This window comes from Arvicanthis niloticus, chromosome 24, assembly GCF_011762505.2.
Source record: "Arvicanthis niloticus isolate mArvNil1 chromosome 24, mArvNil1.pat.X, whole genome shotgun sequence".
NCBI classification, from domain to species: domain Eukaryota; kingdom Metazoa; phylum Chordata; class Mammalia; order Rodentia; family Muridae; genus Arvicanthis; species Arvicanthis niloticus.
The window spans coordinates 41805976-41829295 of NC_133432.1; the positions used below are offsets into that span (position 1 = coordinate 41805976).

The 23320-nt window shown below is 44.2% G+C and overlaps 1 protein-coding gene across 2 annotated transcripts in view; it reads left to right on the top strand.

The window, feature by feature from the left end:
• Positions 1-15323: 15323 nt before the first annotated feature.
• Ubl3 (ubiquitin like 3) overlaps positions 15324-23320 on the top strand; it is a 45167-nt gene continuing 37170 nt past the window's right edge. Inside the window, exons 1-2 of one of the 2 annotated variants that reach the window (XM_076923895.1) lie at positions 15339-15674; positions 15766-15862. In XM_076923895.1, the coding sequence (XP_076780010.1) occupies positions 15836-15862 (27 nt within the window). In that variant the 5' untranslated portion in view covers positions 15339-15674; positions 15766-15835. Of the gene's footprint in view, positions 15863-23320 lie in introns of both variants that reach the window. The other variant, XM_076923894.1, reaches the window with a different exon arrangement.

A 23320-nucleotide genomic window follows, 5' to 3' on the forward strand; every position in this document is an offset into this window, starting at 1 on the left:
GTGTAGCAGGCGCTCTCTTAGAACACTTTTAAAGGCAAAAAAGCTTTGAGCTACTTAAAAGTGTCCCTGGAAGGGGGCAAGAGAAGAAAGGGTTAAAAGGCCATGGGGGTCTGCCCAGGAGCTGCACCTACCCCTGCCATCGTTTTTATCCTAAATGAACATTGGTGGTGTGATTCATTTTTAAGCAATAAGCATTGACTCTGTTTTTAAAATTAGCTCAGAATGCAGAGCCACCTAAAATCATATTTATATAAGACAGGAACAGCTTCTAGGAAAAGGATGAGCCCATGAGTGGACTTGAGGAATGTCAGACCCTTAAAAGAAAAAAACAAAAAAAAAAAACAAAAAAAAAAAAACAAAAACAAAAAAAAAAAAAAAAAAAAACAACTCAAAAGCCAACATCTCACTCTGCTGGTAACTTATTTCTGGATCCTGGAAACTTCCTGTCCATTTTGTCTGTTTATGGAAGAGAAACATACTTGCAGTCATGAGGTACGGAACGGCAAGCTTGTGTTCTGAGGTTTTTAGCTCTGTATTATTCTGTATTGCTGAGTCAGTACAAATTACCATGCGGCACTCCTAAAACAGGTTTTTACTTTCCCTTCAAGGCAGTGTCTCATTCTGCCCTAGACTGTCCTGCCACACACCATGGAGTTTCAGGCTGTCCTCGAACCCATAGAGATCCTCTTGCTTCAAGCCTCTCAAGAGCTGGGATTGCAGGCATGCGCCACCATGCCCTGCTTAAATGCTACTTAGGCCCTAAGTGTCCCATTCTTCAAGCTTCTCAGAAAGAAACAGTTGTTGGGTGTGAACTTCAGGGACTGTAAGGGAGATGATGCTAGCCATTATCTCCAACACACACACACACACACACACACAGGTTGTGTGACAAAATGTTTCCTTGGGAGACACAATATACCACATCTACTGACCGCACAAAGGGAACATGCAACAGATCAAAGTAGATACCACCCAAATCCAGTGTGGTGAACCAATGGGTTTTATTGGGTTGCTTACAGATGTATGGGTGAGGGGTCACTTACAGGAGCAGAAATGACTCAAAGACAGCTATATCACCAAGGCCCACCCCAGCATCGGTGACAGCTTCCAAAGCTGGGAACCTGGAGCACAGGGCACAGCCTGCAGACAGCTCAACAGGCTGGAGAGTGTCCTTTCCAGGTGGCTCTGATCTAAACCTCTTCCAGACAGCTGGAGGACCGTTTCCACTTCTTCCAGGCAGCTTATCTGGTCTCAGTGTCTTCTTCCGGGGTCAGCTTCCTTCTGTCTGTGAGGGACTCTCAGCTTTCATCGCTTACTCTGTCAGAGCGGGACCTAGTGAATATGATCAGATTTGGGGACTTCCTGAAGCTATTTTAGTTGTTTACCTTCCTCTTTAAGGAGCTTCCTGCAGGATGGAATGATTTAATCTCAGAGGAAACTGTTTTGCAAGGGCTCCCAGCTTCTGACAGAATGGTGTGGCTGAACTGATTGCGCGGAACAGTTTGCAAAGCCTCGGTTACTTACTGTGTGGCATAGCTGGACACTTGGGTCTAGACAATGTAGTCAACGTCCCCTCCTTTTTCTTTCTACTCCATTTTTTTTTTCTGATTCTCAATTTGTCCTCACTGCCGCGACCTCCCCCCTACCCCCCCCCCCCCATAAAGTGGTAGCTCTGTGGTAGAAATCAAGAAGACTCCCAGGGCGCGTTCTAGATCAGCGGTTCTCAACCTTCCTAATGTTGCCACCCTTCACTGCAATTACTCATGTGTGGTGATCCCCAGCCGTAAAATTATAGCCATCTCTTCTTCAACTGTAATTTTGCTGCTGTTATGAATCGTGATTTTAATATCTGGTAAGCAAGAAATCTGATGTGCCACCCCTGTGAAAGGGCTCAAGACCCACAGGTTTTAGGCTGTTTCCCTCTGATGCAGCCTCTGAAACTAACGGAAGAATGAGAGAGTGTGCACGGGGCTCCAGCATTTGTCCACATTCCGAGCACCTTGGGATGGATGTAATTCTTTTTAATCAAAGTAACTAAGCAGTTCAGGACTAAGCTGCAATATCAGAACTGAAGACCAGATGGATGGAGAGGACCAGCATCTGCCCTGGGACCTAAGAGGAGAGACAGGACAGGCAGGGGAATACCTATGCCCTTTTTGCCTCTTGCTTGTGTCTGCTCATGTTCTCATTGGTTGGCTTATTCCTCTGAAAATTTCATGCCTGGGTATATTGTTCATTGCTCTTCCATTTCTGCTAGTGTCCAACCTGGATTTGATGCGACACTCAGAAGTTTCTGGGGTAAAGTGTGCTCTGAGCTCACTGAGAGCTATAGGAAGATAACTTGTTAAAGATTAACTATCAGCAGATAGATAGATAGATAGATAGATAGATAGATAGATAGATAGATAGATGGATGGATGGATGGATGGATGGATGGATAGATAGATAGATAGATAGATAGATAGATAGATAGATAGATAGATAGATATTGCTGGGTCTAAATCTTCTGGTCAGTATTTGATGTTACCTAATACATCTTTGTGCAAATTGCTACAGTGTTTTATAGATACAAAAAAATGTATTCTGGGGAAACCCCTTCCTTACTCTTCGAAGTCTGAGGCTGGTTTTTGAATCTGTGTGTTTCAGTTTCAAGGTAAATCTGAGTGTTTATGATTTTTGGTCTGTTCAAACACAGCAAAGCCAGTCTTCCCTGAATTGTCTTGGCTTTTAAAACAACAAAGGAAATTGGAGAGAGGACTCCATAGTTTAAAGCACTGGGTGCTCTTACAAAGGACTTAAGTCTGATTCCCAGAACCCACAGGGCACCAGGCATACATGTGGTGCACAGATATGCACGAGGGCAAACCCCCATATAGATTAAATGATGATGATGATGATGATGATGATGACGATAAAAGATCAAACAACAGGAACTAGAGAGATGACCGCTCAACTAAGGTAGCCCACTGTTGTAGCACAGAGCCTAGTTTGGCTTCCAGCACCCATGTTTGGTGGCTCACAACTGTCTGTAACTATAGCTCCAGAGGAATTCAACATCTCTGGGTCCAGCAGGCGCGGTTACATGCACATATGTGCATGACCCTCCCCACACACACATGCAACAAAACTGGAAAACAATAACAAATAAACACCAATCACAGCGTTGCCATCTCTTCCCTGAGCAGCTCACTGAATTACTGCTCACTGCACTCTAATGTCACTTGGGTGCGCAGTCGGGGTTAGACAAGTAAAATAGAGTCAACAACACAGAGAGAAGCATTTGGAGAAAAACCTACCCACAAGTCCCTGTGGAAACTTTGAAACTGCCAGGCTGTGCCTACTCAGGGGCAGAGGCCAGCTTTGATCCTGAGTCAGAAAAGAGCAACCTCCACCCACACCCCATTCCAACCCCATCCCCACCTCTGCACTTCCACTCCCTTACCCCCCCCATCCCCTCCCTCCCCACCTCTGTTTCCCTGCCAACCTAAGACAATGCATGAATGTAATAAAGAAACAACTTCCGGCTGAGAAGATGGTAGGAGACTCTCAGGAGATAAAAATACAATAAAACAAAGAATTCTGAACATTTTCTCATTTTTGTCCATTTCACAATCCGATTTGTTTGTTTACATCTCCTAAGCAGTTACCATTCCTTAATGACTATTCCCCTCCCCCTCCCTGCCCCATGCACAGCAAAAGTGGGCTTTTAGATGCTTTCACATGGCTACCCTATAGGTTTAAGAACCGAATATGAGAGAGAACATTCAGTTCTTTTCTTTCTGAGATTAACAGAGTTGCGTATCTAAGTCTATCCACTTTTCTGCAAAGTTTATGATTTGACTTTGAAACTCCTGAGAAACTGGCTGTTTTCCCCCTCTGTGTTACAATTCTAAAATGTTTCATTGTTGCTGAACCAATGTACTTTCAGATTTAAAACATACTGAATAATAGCCTTCTTCATTAGACCACTGTGGGTCTGCCCTCATGAGTCTGAGGCCCACGCAGACCACCACCCCGGCCAGGGACATCCAGGCCCTGGGTAGGACCAGCTATCAGTACAGCGTGTGTGCAATAAGCTGTCGAATTTGCAGATGTGAAAGGTCTCACTCTACTGGAGTCAGATCAAGAGAGAGAGGAAGCAGCCCTGAGCTGGGACTGGGGTACTATAGATCAGCCTGAGCTGGGACTGGGGGACTATAGATCAGCCTGAGCTGGGACTGGGGGACTATAGACCATTTGGCCCACAGGATGATGAGCAGCCATCAAACAATATGCTTGTATTCCATATAACATGCACACTTTACATATAGGTTAAAGATAGTCTGTAATAATGCCGTGTGTGTGTGTGTGTGTGTGTGTGTGTGTGTGTGTGTGTATTGTATTTTAATCAGATTCATCGTCCCATTGTCCTCTTTTATCTCCCTCCCACTCTCACTGAACTTTTTTTTTTTTTTTTTTTTGCCCAATGAGTCTCCTCCTCCTCTTATGTCTCTGTGTGTGTGAGTGTGTGTGTATGTGTGTGTTTGTGGTGAGTGTGTGTGTATGTATGTATGTGTGTTTCTGTGTTTCTGTGTGTGCATGAGTGTTTGTGTGTATGTATGTGTGTGTTTGTGTGTATTTATGTGTGTATGTGTGTGTTTGTGTATGTTTCTCTCTCTGTCTCTCTCTCTCTCTGTCTCTCTCTCTCTCTGTCTCTCTGTCTCTCTGTCTCTCTCTCTGTCTCTCTCTCTTGTGTGTGTGTGTGTGTGTGTGTGTGTGTGTGTGTGTGTGTGTGTGTCTGTATATTCCACACAGTTTACTCAGGGTTTCTTGCTTAAACATGGGTGAGGCATTCTTTACTGCAACATGAGCAACTAACCAGCAGCTACAACTGAAGGAAAAGGCTCCCCTTTCTCTGGAAACCACTAATTGCCACTAGCTCTCCTGGGAGGTGAGGGGTGGGGACTTATGAACCCTACTCCCATCACTAAAGGACAGTAGATGGGCCCATACTTCAAAAGCAGCTATTTTAACATTAAAAAGACAGGAAGGGAGGGTTGTGGAGATGGCACAATTAAATTCTTGCTTTGTAAGCAGGAGGATTTTACCCTTTAAGCTGAGGGTCAGCAAGCTGAGTCTACTTATTGAGGTGGGGCAGGGGTGGGTGGGTGGCGGGGAGACCCTGCCTCAAAACAGCAACAACAAAAAAGCTTAAAGTAGATGGTGTTCTTCTTGGGAAACCATGCCCAAAGTTGTCCTGAGGCTCCCACACAGGTGCACACACACAGGTGCACACACACACACACACACACATGGGTATATACATGAACACGTACATACATATACACCCACACTTCAACAAAGGAAGAACATTTAAAATAAAAAGTGAATGTGTAAACTGTTATTTTTTTTCCTCTGTGATAATTACATTGCATTATTTTCAACATTTTCTCACAGATTGGTGACCATTCTACATGGTGCTTGGGACCTCTGATACCCAGACTTTACTAGATGGATTGAGCCTGGGTACATGAGAGGGAGTCATATGTGGCAGTTGATCTCAGGAAAAGTGGGGGGTGAAACAAATAAAGGATAAAAAAACACATGGGTATGAAATGTGACTGGTCAGCATGGGGTCCATTAAGAGGTAGATTCAGTAGGATGTGGGTGTTGGAGTTGAGCCATGAGAAAATGTTGAGGAAAAGAAAGATGAACAAGGTGGAGAGGAAAGGCTTGGGACAAGTGTGGGATGCTTTGGTGTGCAATGTGTTGGCTTTGGGATTCTAGCCAGACAACCCCATAAAAGGTCTAGTAGGAAGCCAGGGTGTCTGGCTGAAGCCCAGGGGAGCAGTCTATGCCTGAGTCGTGAAATTAGACAACTCAGTGAGGCATTGGCAGCCCGTGGGGTGGAGGATGTCCAGACTGACAGAAGAGAAAGGGAGGAAGGATGGGAGGGAGGGAGGAATGGAGGGATGGTGGGGGGTGGGGGGGGGAGAGAGACCATGGTTAGGCATGTGGATGGAGAATATCAACATTCCAGGGGCAAGTACAGGATGGACATTAACGAACATAAAGGAGAAGAAGACGTTAATGAAGGCAGAGAGGTGGTCCAAAACCTGGAGAAGGGAGCCCTCATGAAAGCCACGGGCCATTTTAAAACACATACCCATCATGATGATTTAGCACGTATCTCTCTTGCACTGTGCTAAATGCTTTCCAAGCCACTTCCTTTAGTCCTCAAAACAACACTCTTAAGACAAATTCTAGAGTTGGCCATGTTTTATAGCTTAGGTGCCCACACTTCACCTAGATTCAGCAAGTGCGTCCATGGTGCCAGTGAGTGGTAAGCTGGAATCCACTCTGACTCCAGAGCCCAGTCACAGGGGAGGGAGTGGCCCATGGTGTCAAGAAATCAGGGCAGTGATCCAGGGTGACAAAATATTAAAGGTGTCCCTGGTATTTGGCAGTTGAAAGTCTTAGCTCACGAGCTGGGGCAAAGTGTGCAGGATATGAGAAAAACAAAATAGATGCCACTTGAAGTAGGTGGGGCTCCCGAAGCGTGGCTTTGACCTGGGCTGCTATACTGCTCCAGGGACAGCATGCATGTGAATTCCAGCGTTCATACAAGAAATCCTGATTAAACTCTATGGAACACACATACAAACACACATATACACAAACACACATACATACACACACAGAGACACACATACACTCATACATACAAACATACACACATGCCCACATACATGAAAACACACACACATAAGCACATACACATAAACACACACATATACACACAAATACACACATACACACAAGTCACATACAGAAACAGATTCACACACACACACACACACACACACACAAGAGTAGGAAGAAATTCCATTTCTCCTGTGTGCCCCTATGCAGCATCTTTGAGTGCCCGCAGAATGCAAGGGACGTCCTTGTGAGTGGTTCTGGCATCAGTACAGATGCCTCAGATGCTCAAGAACCCATGACAAGCCACGGTATTTCCTGGCAAGCTACACACATCTTCCCATGTTCCTTAAGTCATCTGTCACTCATATATAATACCTAACCTGATAGAACTGCTGCCCAAGTTATGACACGTTGTTGGCAATGACAAGTTCAGTTGTGGCGAGAGGGAAAAGCACGCACCCATTCGGTGCAAATGCAGCTTTGTATTGCAAATACTTTCAGTGTGCAATCAGTCGGTTGGCTCCATGAATGCCGAAGCCTTGGCTACAGAGGGTGACTGAATTTGAGAGATTCTTAATGTTAAGGGAAGAGGGGTTGGGGGAGAGCATCCAGAAATAAATCAGCTTGGTTTCTTAAGAAAGGCAACGAGTTTCCATTCTAAGGAAAAGCCGACCGGTTCGTGTGGGGTAGAGCCATCTTGCCCCTTTTCTGGCATACAGTGCTCCCTTTCCTCTAACATTTCCTTGGTGCAACGATGCAGTATACAGACAACGCTCAGTGGAAGAGTAAGACATGGACAGCAGGCAGCAGTGAGGGAGAGGAAGGCCGCTATGTTGGAACAAGTTCATGAAGACAGGGTGGCTAGTTAAATCGGGTAGAGGTGGAGACTTAGAAGGAAGAGGGGAGGGCTCCCTATGAAATAAAGCAAGGGTGGATGTGAGAGTTAATCATATGGGTTCGAATCTGAACAATCCCTGATTTGCTGACCCCCTTTCTCCGTGAAGTGGGCATCCACAGAGCTTTCACTCTGAGTGTACGTTTGCAGCCTTCTTGGTTTGACTATTTCGGTCCTTGAGCTAATCTTCCCATAATGCATTGTCATTGATCCCTATAAGGAAGGATAGACAGTGTGGGCAGATCAGCGCTGAACTTGGAGCAGGTGAAAACACAGGGGGAGAGACTGGCTGAACCGAGGTCTTACCCCATGGGAAGAGCAGCCGCTTGCTTCATTAGGACAGTTCTAACCGTTGCTTACTGGATGCTTAGAACATGCTAGAAAATATCCTAAACTTTAAATTTGTATGTTTTTCAAAAAAAATATGTTTTATTTTATGTATAGGAGTATTTTGCCTCCATGGTTTGCCTATGTAGGGCGTCAGATTCCCTAGAATTGGTGTTCGGGGCTTGTGAGCCACCATGTGGGTGCTGGAAATGGAATCTGGGTCCATTGAAAAAGCAACCGGTGCTTGTAACCTCTGAGTCATATCTCCAGGCCCAAATACGTGTTTTAATTTAATCGTCCAAATATATGCTTTTCTTCTTTTAATTTTCTGATTTCCTTTTTTTAAAAAAAAAAAAATTAATAGATGAAGAAAAATTACCCAGCTACCACATCTGGTAAATAAATGTTGGTCAGGTTTTAAAGGTTGGATTTACATTCTTACTCAGGATATTCTCTGTTTGTTTGTCTGTCTGTCTGTCTGTCTATCTAAGTTCACTTCAGGTCCTTTCTTCTCTGTTGCATCAAGTCAAAGGTTGGCATCCTGATCAATTAATCATCTCTGAATCTTGCAAGAAAGATGATCCTGTAATCTGATGGGCAGGCTCTTGGCAGCCAGACCAGATGCCAAGTGAGAAGGTGATGAGCTCTTTCTATGACAGACTACTCTGTGAGCCAGTGTGGACCGGTTCTTTCCTGAAGTTTCTGTCAGTGTGCTGGAGAAGGTGCATGCTAACTGTGTTATTCAGTTTAGAGGACACATGGTCATGAAACCCACACTTGTGGGATCTTGCCAAACAGGCCTGACTCGAGACCTGAATCAGCCATGACAGATAGGCCGCACTTCGACGGTAGCCATTTTCCAACTGTCATGGTCTCTTGTCAATGGAAAACCTCCAAGAACAGGCTGGAAGGTTGGAGAAACAGATCCCTGATTCTCGATGCAGCTCTTTTAATACAATTTCAGTAGCTTTATTCATGTATTTATTTACTTGAGTCCAAGTTGGCTTCAAACTTGCAACCCTCCTATCTTAGCCTCTCAAGCACAAGGGTATTGCCAGACTTACAATTGGGGGCCCCCTTAGGTGACTGCAGAATAACAAAATCTGAATGTGCAGAATAATGATGGATAATAGTCCTATCAATAAAACATCAAGTTAAAACACCCACAAAACATGCCATGACTGGGCTAGAGTTTATTGGGTCACAAGAGGAACACAATTATAACATTAGGATTAAAGAGAATTTGTTTGCCTGTGCTGGGCAAGATACACTGCTTACACAGAACTTGAATGTATTGAATAGACTTTTACTACATTTGGCATTCACACTTTTGTTTTTCATGAACTAGCCCTATAATTGTGGGTGGACTGCTGTGACAATGAACACCAGAAATACTGATCACGGTGTCTTAGGATGTCAATTTGGTTGTTAAGTTCTATAGTTGGGAGCGTATTTGTCATGATTTCATATAGAGCTGTGCAGCAACTCAACAATTCCACAACAGCACAGGGGTCCTTCTGTCTTTGTTTCTCAGACCATCTGAGAGAGAATGTGGCTGCTTCTAAAGAAGTCTTCATTTCCTCATTTGTTAAAAAAGAAGGTGATGGAGATGATGTCATCTCTAAGCTTCCTTCCTCCTTCAGCAACTGCTCCTTTGACAATCCCACAGTGTAGGCACGCCAGGAAGAAGTGCATTATGGGACATTGGTACAGGACAAAACACAAGCCATCTTCTTGGAGTGTCTCTTGATTCTTGACTTTATTTTGTTTTATCTGTATGTGTAAGCACGTGTATATGGATGCCGTGGGGCAATATCAGGGATTTTTCTCAACCACCCTTTGCCTTTTTTCAAATTTAAATGGCATGTTGTGTGTCTGTGTGTCTTTGTGATGTGTGTATGAGTGAAAGCATGTGTGTGTGTACGTGTGTGCAACTGTGTGTCTATGTGTGTATGTATGTGTCTGTGTGCATCTGTGTGTGTGATGTGAAAGTGAATGAGTGTATGTGTGTATGCATGTGTGACGTGAGTTTGTCTACGTTTGTGTGATATGAAGTGTGTATGCTTGTGTGCATGTGTGAAATTTGTGTGTGTGTTCCTGCATGTGTGCATCTGTGTGTGTGTGTGTGTAGGAAATGTGAAAGCATATGAGTGTGCATATAAGTGTGTGCAACTGTGTGTCTGTGTGTATATGTCTGTGTGTGTGCATATGTAATGTGAAAGTGTATGAGTGTATATGTGTGTATGCGTGTGTGACATGTGTTTGTGTACATTTGTGTGATATGAAGAGTGTGTGCATGCTTGTTTCCATGTGTGTGAATTGTGTGTTCCTGCATGTGTGTGATACACGACAGTGTATGTTCTTGTGGTCTGGTGCTGTATGCCAAGGCCTGCATGTAGTAATCAAGCCTTTCCTAGGCAGTATCCACTTTTCCACCTTTCCAGATGAATGGTTCTTAATCTGGGGGTTGTGGCTCTTTTGTGGGTTGGACAACCCTTTCACAGGGGTCACTCATGACCTTTGGAAAACACAGATATTTACATTACATTCATAACAGTAGCAAAATTACAGTTATGAAGAAGCAATGAAAATAATTGGAAGGTCTCTGCAACTTGAGAAACTGTATTAAAGGGCACAGCATTAGGAAGGTTGAGAACCACTGTTTTAAATTGTCTTATATAAACCAGGCTAGGCAGCTAGTGACCTTCCAACCTTCCACCGAGTCTCCTACAGAGACTTAAAGCACTATATCTGACTTTTCCTTGGGTTCTGAGGATCTGAATTCATATCCTCAGCTTTTGTAGGAAATGCTTTGACCCACAGAGCCATCTCCTTATCTCTCCACCTTAGTTTTTGAGACAGAATCTCTCAGGAGTCCAGAGATCTCCCGTTGGCTATTGTGGTTGGCTTGAGAGCCCAGGCTTCTGTCTCTTTTCCCACCTTTGTCTCAGGTTTACAGAACCATGTGGCTTTTTTATGTGAGTGCTGGTGGAATAACTCAAGTCCCACAGCTGCCTTACTGACTGACGAATTTTGGCAGTATAAGCCGAGTAATTCTTTAGATCCGGGTGAATATCTGGGTTTGGTGGGTGCATCTAGAACTGGGGGTGGGGGATGGGGATTACTAGACACATTGCATGGGATGAAGCAAGGCAGAGTAAGGTCATTTAGAAACAGAGCAGCTGCACAGTACAAGGCATTAGTGTGCTTTTGCGTCTGCTTTTGCGTTTGGGGGCCATTTGCATAGCACAGGCTTTTCTAAGCATGCCCTGTTTGTTGCTTCATGCATCACATGTTCGGTTAGTGATCTTCAATCCCCACCCAGGGGTGTGTGCAGCTTATCACATGACTTGTATCACGAGCCACAGGTCACCTTCAGACAATCTGGAGTATTTCTGACGCTGTACCAGTGGCTCCTGCCTTTTCTAGTCGGCCTTGGCTGGCAGGTTTTTCTCCTATGCTAATTTCGTAGCCTGCATGTAAGGCCTTCCAGACCTCATTCTCCACCCTGTTCTCTGGCCTCACTTTCATCCAGTTTGCTTGGGAAGACACTTAAAGGATAAGTGTGAGAAGAGACATGCTTTAGACTGTTTACAAGGCATCTGTGACCTTTTGGAAACTTTTATTGAAATATGATTTATATATTGAGATATATATATATGTGTGTGTGTATATATATAAATATATATACTAAATATCAAAATATATAAATATATTTATTATTTATTTTATTGAGATATGCTTTATACATCCAGCCAGTTCTCAGTAGTGAGAAGGTCTGTCTTTAGATATACATACAATGGACTATTACTTACCCTTAAAAAATGAAGGGAAAAATTGTCACAAGCTACAGCCGGGATGAACCTTGAAAAACCAAGGAAACAGGTCATACACACACACACACACACACACACACACACACACACACCAAAAAAACAAACAAACAAACAAACAAACAAAAAAACAAGGGTTCTTTCCCTTCACCTGAGGTACTGACCAGAGTTGAAAACAATTGTCTAAACAGGAAATAGGGAGCGGGGAGGGCAGTTGGTGTTTGAAGAGTACAAAGCTGAAGGTGGGAAGGAAAGAGCAGAGGTGAAGAGGGCTCGTCCACAACCAAGGGAATGGACTTAACGTCACAGAACTGTCCAACTAAAAAAGGTTATGATGGTAAATTTTATTTATATATTTTGCTGCTATTAAAAAATAACTTCAGCCAGGTGATGGTGGTGCACCCCCTTAATCCCAGCACTCAGGAGGCAGAGGCAGGCAGATCTCTGAGACTATGGCCAGCCTGGTCTACAGAGCGAGTTTCGGGACATCCAGGGTTACACAGAGAAACACAGTCTCACAAACAAAAACAAGTAAGAAAGACAAAACAAAAACACAACAAACAAACAAAACCCCCCACGACCATAGAGAGACGTCTCAGTGGTTATGAACACTGGCTGCTCTTGGGGAGAACCCAGATTCAGTCAGTTCCGAGCACCCCCACATACGGTGGCTCACAACTGCCTGTAACTCCATTTCCAGAGGCTCTGATGCCCTTAAATTGCCTCCATGGGTAGACACATGAACGTCACACACACACACACACACACACACACACACACACACACATTTTAAAGCTTGAAGAAGAATTTCTAAAGTGCACAATCAGGAGTTTCTAGAATATTCACAGTTTTGCACATTTTTGTTTTGTCTTGTTTGAGACTGGGTCTTGTTATGTAACCCTGGCTGCCGGGGCCCTAATGTGCAGCCTGGGATTATGGGCTTCCCTCACCATACCCAGCTGTGACCACTGCCATAACCTAATTCTCTAATATTTTCTTCATCCCAGTGACCCCGGGACTCTGCCTCAGAAAACCCCTTTCATTTCTACAAACTTAAGTAGCTATTTTTGACGATGTCATCACCCATTCTTAGAAGGGCCCTTAGAGATTTAGATGAAGGTCCCCGGAAGAGCAGAAGAGTGTCAGAAAGAATCAGCAAAGTCTCCTTCATGGTAGAGCTAGCTCTTTGATTTCTTGTGAGGTTAGTTTTTCCATATCAGAATTGCTGTGTCATCCACACTGCCTCCCGGGTAATGCTGACAAGAGATTCGAGGGACCAGCGATGGATGTTACTCTTCCCTGCTGTGGACTGGCAGGCTCCTCTCCACAACCCCTCACTTCACTCTCCATCGTCCAGGCAGCAGAGTGGAGAAATCCATTTGTGTTCTGCAATGCTCCTTCATGTCTGAATTATGTCAGGAGAGGGTTCCAATGAGTTTTGTTGATAATACTATCTCAGCCTGTCTTATTTGAGCAATTAGAAATGCAACCAGGTTCGGTAATCTTACTTTTAAAAGATGCTGCCTTACCCAGAAGGGGCAGTGGCAGACAGCATCCGGTAGAGGACATGCAGTCTTGGGCTCAAAGTAAGGGTCACTACACCCCTGGCAATGGGGCTGGTGGACAGCTTTTCTTTGTTCTGCCAACTTCTGCTTCTTGCCTTTCAATAGCACTTAGGTCTGGCAGAGCCATGGTGGGGGGAGGGGGAAGGGAGAGTAGGCGTGGCATGGGGAATTAACATGGTGTACATCTTTAAATGGTAATCCAGTGCTCCTTCAGAATCTGCTGGTGAATTGAAGAGTTTTGTTTGTCTGGATTTCCAGGAGGGTTGATGGTGGGGAAGGGTCCTGTGCTTATTAAACACACACAGAGAAACTACATTAAGAGCATCTGTGGAAAACCATGGACCCCACAGATGCTGAAACAGGGAAGCCACATTGGGGTGAGTCTGGGCCTCTGTTTTCCTCTACATTTGGACCCTTAGGGAGTTGGGTTTGTGATATAGGCCCCTAGGAGTGCATGGAATTTCTTCAGCCAGGCTGCCACTCAAGAGACAGGTAGGTCCTCTTAGAGTCCTGTGAGTTCCCATCTAATGAGGAAAATTGTGACTGGGGAGATGGTTATGGGGAATGACACAGGCTCCTAGACAACGAGCTCCCTGGGGATAGGGACTGCATAGCTCACGTCTGAACTCTCAGTGGCCTCAGAGTGCTTGGTACATTTGTGTGCCAATTGAGTAGCAACAGTTCACGTCAGATGTGCTGTTATTTACAAAATGATTTATGTGCCATGCATGAAATCATTCTTAACAGAACCCAGACTTTAGCCCTGGAAGGTAGGCAAGGCTGCTTTATAGGTGAGGTCACAGCTGTGGTGTGTGTAATAGTATCATGTGGAGACTGCCCTTCCAAAAGGCCTGAGATATGAATAGGGATTAACTGAATACCTTTGGTTTCTGTATTCTGATCTTATATCCATGGTAGACGTATTTTTTTCACCTAAATCTTCTAGCACCAGCATTATATTATGCTATTTGAAATTCATAATACAATTACGTCACCGGGTCAAACAGGGGCTAGGCTGGGAAGTGGGTGAATCTACATGTAGTCTCTGCTACAGATTTGGCATGATAACACTATTGTGCCTAACACAGTTTCTGGTCATTTCAATTAAGCAGATTGCAGCTTTATGGCCCTGGTTTAGGAAACGTCGTATGTTCAAACATTGCCTCTGCTTCATGAGAGCCTTGTTTCTGTTGAACTTCCGTGGCCTTATTGGAAATCAATGATTGTTTCTGATCTTCAAACTGTCATGTTGAGGAGACCTAAAGATTAACTTACTCAATAAAATGGTTTGAGATTGCAGTATGGGAAGAACTTGCAATAATTAAAACGCATGCTTCTGCACCACGGTGTGTCCTATTTTAACTGCGTCTACACAGCGCGCGAGGGAATTTCTCCGTGCAAGTTGTTGTCCTCCAACAATCCGCGTGATCACGGCATTTCTGGACACAGGTAGGGACTGACTCCAGGGCAAGAGCCTCTAAGCTGAAGCTAGACAAGGGAGCTATCCTTTCCTAGTAACTGTTGCTATGCGGAGGCGTGGCATCGATGCGGGCAAGGACGCCCTGGCGGCCCCTTCCCCTCACCTGCATGAACTACATTTCCCATGATGCTCCGAGAAGGCTCCGTTGTGACGAAGGGAACTAGCGCAGACGGGGGCGGGGGAGGGGGGGCGCTATTCCCAAGTCGGCTCTCAGGCACCAGCAGTCGCCACGGCCGCCATGTTGGGCTGAGGCGATGACAGGAGGCGGCCGGGGCGTGTGGGATTGAGAAGTGGAGGAGGAGGCGGAGAGTCAGGGCTCTGAGGGGGAGCTGTTCCCAAACTAAGGGAGGAGCCCCCGGAAGACGCCGCGGAAGGCAGCGAGGCGGAGGCGGCCGGAGCACGGACGCGATGCGGCCCGACCCGCGCGGCTGCGCTGAGGCGCCCGCGGCCTGAGCCCCCCGGCGCTGCGCTCGGTTCGGTTCGGTTCGGCTCGGCTCGGCCCGGTTCGGCTCGGCTCGGCTCGGCTCGGCTCGGCGGCCGGCGAGGTCGATGCCCTTGAGCGCGGCTGCGCGCTGCCCGGCTGTGCGGCCCCGTGGCGCGCGCTGAGCTTCTCGGCGGCCCCGGCCGCTCTCAGCTCCGCGCTCGATGTGTAGCCACATAGTTATCTGTACACTTCGTCGCCGGGGCTTTAATGAGGACCTGAGTCGCTAGCGCGTGTGAATCACCGCCTGGGCTGGGGAAAGAGGACGGCGCATTTAACCCCCTCCCACCCCGCTCCATGTCCGTGTGTCACTCGGCTCTGTCCACCTGGCGCGGCGGGTCCCGGAGCTGCTACTGCTGCTGACGATCGACTCTCCTCGCGCCTCTCGCCCCAGAAGCTCTTGTGCTCCCACGTAACTTCTACTTTTTTTTTTCTTTTTTGGAAAAAGCTCAGCACGGACCGATCAGAATTGTGAAGGTTTTTGATTTTTTTTTCCCCCGTAGCTCCAGCACTTCTGTTCGTGTTTTTGTTTTGTTTTCTGCGTAAACCTCTGGCCCACTCTCAAAAGGCAAGATGTCCAGTCATGTCCCGGCGGATATGGTAAGTGAACGATAAGTTCGGACGTTCGGATTGTATTGTGGTTTCCAATCTGATTTAATGGGAAGACGACGCTGGCGTCGGGGCGAAGGTTTTTGGGGCCCGAGGGTGGGGGAGACATGGGGGGCACTTCTGGAAAAGCCAGTCTACTTGTCTTTGGAGAAGTTGGCTCTTCTGCCCCCCCCCCCACCACCTTTTTTAAAGAAGCACTGGTTTTTGGTGTGGTTTTGCTTCTTTATCTTTATCTTTCTTTCTTTCTTTTTTTTTTTTTTAAACCACTGGGAGTCACTGGTTCGGTTGTGTTTTCTAAGTCGCCGGAGGCAGGGAAATGCAGTGGAAGCGGAGGAAATTCCTTCCCGATTGCTAGAAGGCTCTGAAGGCTTGCTTTTAAAGGCTTCGGGAAAACGTCAGGGGTTGTGTGGGCACTGCCGGGGACGGGCGCCGTGCTGGATACCCAGGGTGGGAAGAGGCTGTCTAGCTCGGTGACAGACAAGAGCGTTCAGACGGAGGTGCACACTTGATACGTTTCAGGGACAGCGGCGCACCTCTTTGGAAAAAGTCTTGCTGCGAGCCCTTCGAAACGTCTAGCTGAACAGCTATGACAACCCGAGCTCTTTAAATGTTTTTTTTCAGTTCTAGGTTAATCGCGTAAGGGGTCCTTTTTTTTTTTTTTAAATATAGATATTGTAAGGTTTCTTGGTACCAAGTATTTAACAGTTTGGCGTTTTAGGTTTTTTGTTTGTCTATTGTTTGTTTTAAGCCAGTTAAGCGTGTTTATTGAGCCTGGATCACTGGGCGTTGAGAACTGGAAACAAAAAGTGCTCTTGTTTATTGAGGCTTTTTCCTTTGGTTTCTAAATGTTAGGGTTGTGAGTGTGTTGACTGACAGTTACTGTGTGGCTTTACAGTGCTGAGGGGTGGGTTTGTAGGCGTGTGGACACTTTGCAGTCCTGAGGGCAGACATAATGCAAGTAACAGGGAGATGAATAATCCTGTTTCTGAAAGAATCAAAGTTAATGTAATCATGCCCACTTATGTCAAGTTGACATTTGAATATGTGTGCAAAACCAAAATTGAACTTTGCTAATGATTGCATTTTTTAAATGTCAAATGTTTCTATGGAGGGATGACCTGTTTTAAGTATTTTAAAAAGAAAAATGACCCTAAATTGTGTATTTTGACCTTGGTTTAAAGGTGTTTTGTTTGTTTGATTTTCCACTTAATATGCTATTCAAATGCAAAGGAACCACTGGGTCAGCCTCCCGGGTGGCCACACCGCTCTCTGCCTTTGCTTCCGGAGTCTTTAAACTCGGCTCTGTCCTTTTAGCTGCTCTTCCTTCTTGATGTGTTCAGGGGGAACCGTCCCCTGCCTGCCTGAGTGGCTGCCAAGGTTCCTTTTACACTATTCTCAAAGTTGCCTGGAGAGGTCTCTACATAGAACTGCAAATGCTTCTTCCTCTGTTTGATGAGTGAGCTGTGGCCTCATAGCCTCCGGCAAAGATTTGCTCTTTGTAAAGCCTCCATTTTATATATCAGCGCAGTGAAGGCTACACCCACCTGAGTGCCATCTATTCTGTCAGAGAAGTTATAATGAAATAGATGTGTGTACTTAAAGCCATGCCACTACTTTCTTTGGGCCCAGTGATAAAGAAAAAGTGAAATGTACAGCATCAGCCACACATTGAGGTGATTTTGGGGAATGCCATCTCTGAAGGTTGGAATTGGGATTGGGGGATTGAAGTAGGGGCAAGGTTTTATTAATAGCTGCAATTACAAACTGTAACTGCTTGTCTGTTTGAGTTGGTGTGTTAAGGCCCTGATGACTCAGTGGTGCTTTGAGATCCCTGATTAAAGGTGATACGCAAGGGCAAGCGATATTATGTAATAAACATAGAATGCCTTGGGATGCTCCTCAGAGGTAGCCTGTGCAGACTTCCGAGCTCTAAGTGGGTTTTGTGGCTCATATTCCCTTGCTGGACGATATGATTGCTTGAGAAAATCCTTTAAACAACCATTTTTCTATGACTTAAATTTTAGTTTTCTGTCAGAAGGATTTTTGTTTGATAAGCGTGTAGAATTCTCAACACATATTTTATATATAATGTTAAGTACTGCCTTCTTAGAAGTTGTTCATAGCTAAACTCCTCATACCAAAAACTGACAATTTGAGTTTACATTGGTGACTTGAAGCGAGGATGGTTTACCACTTTATGATTTTGAAAGCCATCTCTTTAGGAGCACAGATGTTCCCACCAAGTAACAGTTCCTTGCAGCCTGGTTCTAAATTGATTAGGATGTGAACTCTAACAGGTCTGAACTTGCAAGTGCAGAATTGCCTTTCTGTTAGGTGCCATAATATGAACCATTCAAGTGTTGACAGCTCTCTCCTGTGCTATTTAGAAACAAATGTTTTTCTGCTTCTTTAAGTCTTAATGGTGCTTGTCAGCCCTGGAAACATCCTGCCCAGGAGGCGGGGTGGGGCACTGATGTTAGAACCCCTGCCCTGTTTCATTTGCCATAATTCCTTCCAGATGGATGATAATTGCTAACTCAATTGACATTTGGATAAAGTCTTCTTATGGCTATGATTGTGGCTCATTTTGTGACCACTCTTTTAACGCTAGTTTTAATTTTATGAGTAGGGTTTTCTAAGATTTACTTTTAAACATTAAGTATGTTTTTGTCTTACTATAAAAAACTACTTTATCCAAATTTAGAAGGATAAAGTCCATCTGTGATTAATGCATTTGTTGTCCCTTCTATACAATAATTTGCAAGGAGCCTTCTTTTCACCATTCTGCAGTACACACACACACACACACACACACACACACACACACGTTCTATAAACATAAGTGTATTTACAGGAGATGCTACTTTTTCTTCTTTGTTAATAGTGATTGAGTTGGAAATACATTTACTAGTATCTCAGTGTAGCAACCTGTGTGTGGAACAATAATCTGAAAATATTGGAGCAGAACTTCATTATAATACATCATATTTAAACAGTTTCCTTTATGTTTTTTAAAACTGAGTTCACAATTTGTGGTCTTCCTTGGGCTGTAGTTATTGTGTCAGTGTAGTGACATGTGGGTGATAGGATTTGTGAGGGAGACAGGTGGAGACGATAATGAGAACGATGACCTCACTCTGAATTGGGAATGGTCTCAGCGCGTGGACTGTGTTCATAAAAGTGTTTCTTCGTTTGGGAGACAATTTAGGACTTTGGACTCGAATTGCACTTTATGGCTTTAGGACATCCATTACATCAAAAACTTATCTGTTAACTAACAGTGAGCCGGGTGTGGTGGTGCACACCTTTAAGACTAGTGCTCTGGAGGCAGAGGCAGGAAGATCCTGTGAGTTCAAGGTCAGCCTGGTCTGCAAAGTAAGTTTTAGGCTAGCCAGAGCTGTACAGTGAGACCCTGTCTCAAGCAGAAAGAGACTATGTGCAGCGGAGCTGCCGGAGGACAGTGAGGTGCGTTGTTCTCTAAAGCAGCTGATGCCCTGCTTGTTAGGTTGACGAAGCAGGTGCTGGTCAGCAGTCTGCAGTCTGGGGGCACAAGGTCTGCTGGCAATTGGTTTTGTCAGTACATTTCATATGCTTCATAGAATACTTTAATTGTAATGCTTGGTTTATTTCTTCTAGTCATGAAAGAAATATTTCTGGAGCCCTCTAGTGGGCAGGAAATAACTAAAATAAATTTTCTTTCAGTGTGAACTTTGATCCGTTTCCTAAGTTAACATAAAATGATGTGTGAGGAGGACCCATGCCAGAACAGGATCCAGAAAACAAAACTGTCACTGTGGGGAAAGTATCCTGAGGTGAATTGTGCTTTCCTTCCTTGCTTACATTTCCTTTATCGTTTTCTCTCTCCTGCCACAAACACTGTTTTTCTCTGTTGAAGTCCAGAGGGACTTTCAAGCTAAGGAGCTGAAGAAATACTACTGCTCATGTGTCTGTGTGGCTTGATAATAAGGCAGTCAGCAACATCTCTGTTGAATGAGTCTCTGGGTTGTTTTATTTGACTGTGTATGATGCCCAGAGTGGAACCCAAGTGGATTTTAGTTTGTTTTAGGCCCAAGTCGACTTTCCTTTCTCTGAATCGTTTTCCTCAGTGTTTTGGTGATAGTTTTACACTTGGAAGGTGTGAGGACAAGTGTCCTAGATCTGTTACGTCTTCCATGGTTTCTAAATTAGAATTGGTGTTTAAAACTGTTGAGAGACATTTTGACTCATGGAGTGGTAGTGCGAATGTTAACTTAGAGGAAAGGAAAAGCCTTCCACACTGCCAGTAGGTAGAAGTTTATGCTGCCTGCTTTGACTGGAAGTTTGAGTATGGAAGCGTGCTGTTGAATATTAAAGCTGAGATGTTCTCCTATTAGTGATAAATGGTGCTGACTCCGCTAGTCTTCATACCGGAGGGCTCTTTGACTTTTAAGTTCCTTTCTTCTTTATAGCTTGGGCAGGCACCCTGGATCGTTTTGAATTTGTAACTTTTTCCCAGTTCATGAAGGTTGTGTTTGAACAACCCGGTGTGATGGTTTTGAGTTGTTACTTTGTTAAAATAGGATGCGTTGTGCTTAGTTTAACCTCGCTGTTTCTGTCTTTTTGATTTAAGTACTGGCTATGTTGCCCAGGCTAGCTTCACACTAGTAATCCTCCTGCCTCAGTCTGAGTACTGTGATTATAATGTGGGCCACAAGCCTGTCTAGCTGAGCTTTGGTGGCTTAGGGCCAACATTTTGAATGCTGTCCTCTCTGTTCTGAGTTTACTGCAAAGACTGTAATTGCACACTTCTGTATGGAAATGCCAGGCCCTGCATTTTCTGCCCTTTTCGGATCACTGGTTTATAAAATGAAGTGAGGCAAATCTGCCAGAGTTTGAAAATAAAAATATTAGAACTTGCTTGCTCTCTGTGTATATTCTGGCCCCACAGGGTGGGTGAACTTTCCTGCCCCACCCCCACCCCACCCCCTTTCTGCCATCTAGATTAACTGTGAATGGAGTTTGCTGAGGAAGGTGGAAGAATTCTGGGATGAGGTAGCAGCACCTTGTGCACAGATGCTCAGAGGTTTTGTGTCTGATCCGTTGTGCCATCCAGTTAATAGAACTGCTGTTGACTTAGTATTGAGATGATGGGCAGAGCTTTACTTTCAAAGACTTTAAATCCCAGGTGAGAAAATACCTGCTGCTCAGAAGAATCCAGTGCTGTGGAGAGACCATTCCAAGAGCATGTTTAAATATTGCCTATCTGTTGTCAAAAGGGATTCTCTGCAAAAAATTCTAGTGAATTTGACACATTGGAAGCAAAAGGCAAAATTAGTTTGAAAAAAAAAAAAAAAAAAAAAAGACATCCAGAAAAGTTAAATTTTATTTAGTTCACAATTTTATAAATTCACAGTTTCATTAGGTAGCTGACTTCTAACATAAACATAGTTGGTAGTGGAATACAAAGTATGGTGACCTGGTAAGCTAGTAGGTGATTGATAGATCCTACTCTGGATCTGTGCCTCCTTGTGAACTAGGCTTTTCATTTTGCCTTAAGAAAGAAAGCTCTTAAAACCCCATCAGTAATCCTGGCCAAAGGGAAGCTGAGGCAGAATGATCACCATAGGTTTGAACCTAGCCTATCTATGAGACCTTGTCTCAAAAACCAGAACAAATAAAATAACAATAATGAAAGAAAGATCATTGTCAAAATAAATTTACCTTCCCTGCTGCTAAGCTTATTTTAAGAACTAGAGAGGCATGTTCAGAAACAGCACTCTTATTAATATGCCAACATTTTTAGTGATTACAAGATTAAAATAGATTCATACTTAGTTCATAAAGTAACTCAAGCATTTTACTTTATTTGTATAGTTCTGTGAAGTGAGTAGTGTGACTTATGAATAGATGTACACATGTTGCAAGTCTGCCAAGAATGGTATAGTGCAGAAGCCAGCATAATAAGTGACCAAGCCCGGGCATTTTAGCTGGTGTTTGATATATAGTTTGTTTTTTGTTTTTTTTTGTTTTGTTTTGTTTTTTGTTTTATTTGTTTGTTTGTTTGTTTTGTTTTGTTTTTTGTTTTGTCAGTATGCTTGCTTACCCTTCTCTGTTTATGGTTGCTGACTAAAATTTGCTGGGGATGTAAGTAAAAATCAAGCTTTCTGTAGTATAATTTACATTAAGGAAGAACAAGTGATGTGTGAGCAAGTTGTTCAGGAGTCTGTCTTCAGTAAAGTAAAATGTCTTTAGTTCATGGCCTTGGCCTATCTTTGGTTGCCTAGTGCTCAATACACCCTAGGTTCAGAGAGAACGAGAAACTTGAGGTCTCACAGCTAGGAGCACCGAGTCATGAGGGGAATTTTCGTCCAATGGCTTCATGATGGGGTGGGTGTCCCCCACCCAAGCAGACAGACACTGCTGAGGTCCTTAGGCACATCTTCCTACTGGTGCCTCAAATGCCATCCCAGAGCTTACTTTGAGACACTGCTGACTGTTCAGAGTTGAGATGAGACCCAGGTTATGCAGCTTTGTGGCATGTTTGGTGACTTTGAGATTGGCATGGTTTTAGAGAAGCCTGCTGCATCACTAACTGCTGGGCTGGGAGCTTCTTTTAAGCATATGGGCACTTTGAGTCTTCTTATGTTCACATTTGTTACACAGTAGACCTTCCCTGTACAGGTGCTTCTCAGAATGCTTCATGTATGTAGCACATAGGATGCCATGTATGCTAAGTGCTCCCAAGTTTTTTGCTTCTATCCTCATGCTGGAGCTGCTTGTCTACAATGTAGACTGTTGACCTAGTCAAACCTACTAGCATTTTTTAGTGGTCTCTCTTCTCTGGGCAGTATTCCATGACTGGATTTACTTTTTGTAATGACTAGCTTTTGAGGAGAAGATGTTCTTTCTGGTAAAGAAAGCTGTTGAAGGTCAGCATTATATCTCAGCAACACTTTACTACATCTAGACAAAATATTCTTGTGTTATGTTTGATTTCCTTTAATAGAAAAGTACAATTTTGCTTTAGAATTACTTGTTTTTTTTATGCAGTCACATAAATATCATCCATACAAATAAGGATAAAACCACATTGTAATTTTAAACTGATTCTAGTAAATGCCAGTTGCTTAACTAATTGTATATTTGCAAACATTGTTTTGTTTCATTCCTTGCTGCTGTAAACCTAGAGAGCACATGCACAGTGAAGGAATGGAGGAGACTGGGAGGGAGTGGGGAGAGGCAGGCCTAAGCCCTTCCTTAAGTCCCCACCTCACCACTGCCACATTAGGGATTGAGTTCTCAACACCTGACTGACTCTTCAGGACATGCTCAGACCACAGCAGGTATGTAAAATCTGTGGGGAACAGTGGTATTATGACTGTTCTCAAACATGTCTTCTGTCTTGTGAGTAGTCCTTAAAATAAAGTTCTTAGGAATGTAGTTGTGCCAAAAAATAGGTCAATTATTGAA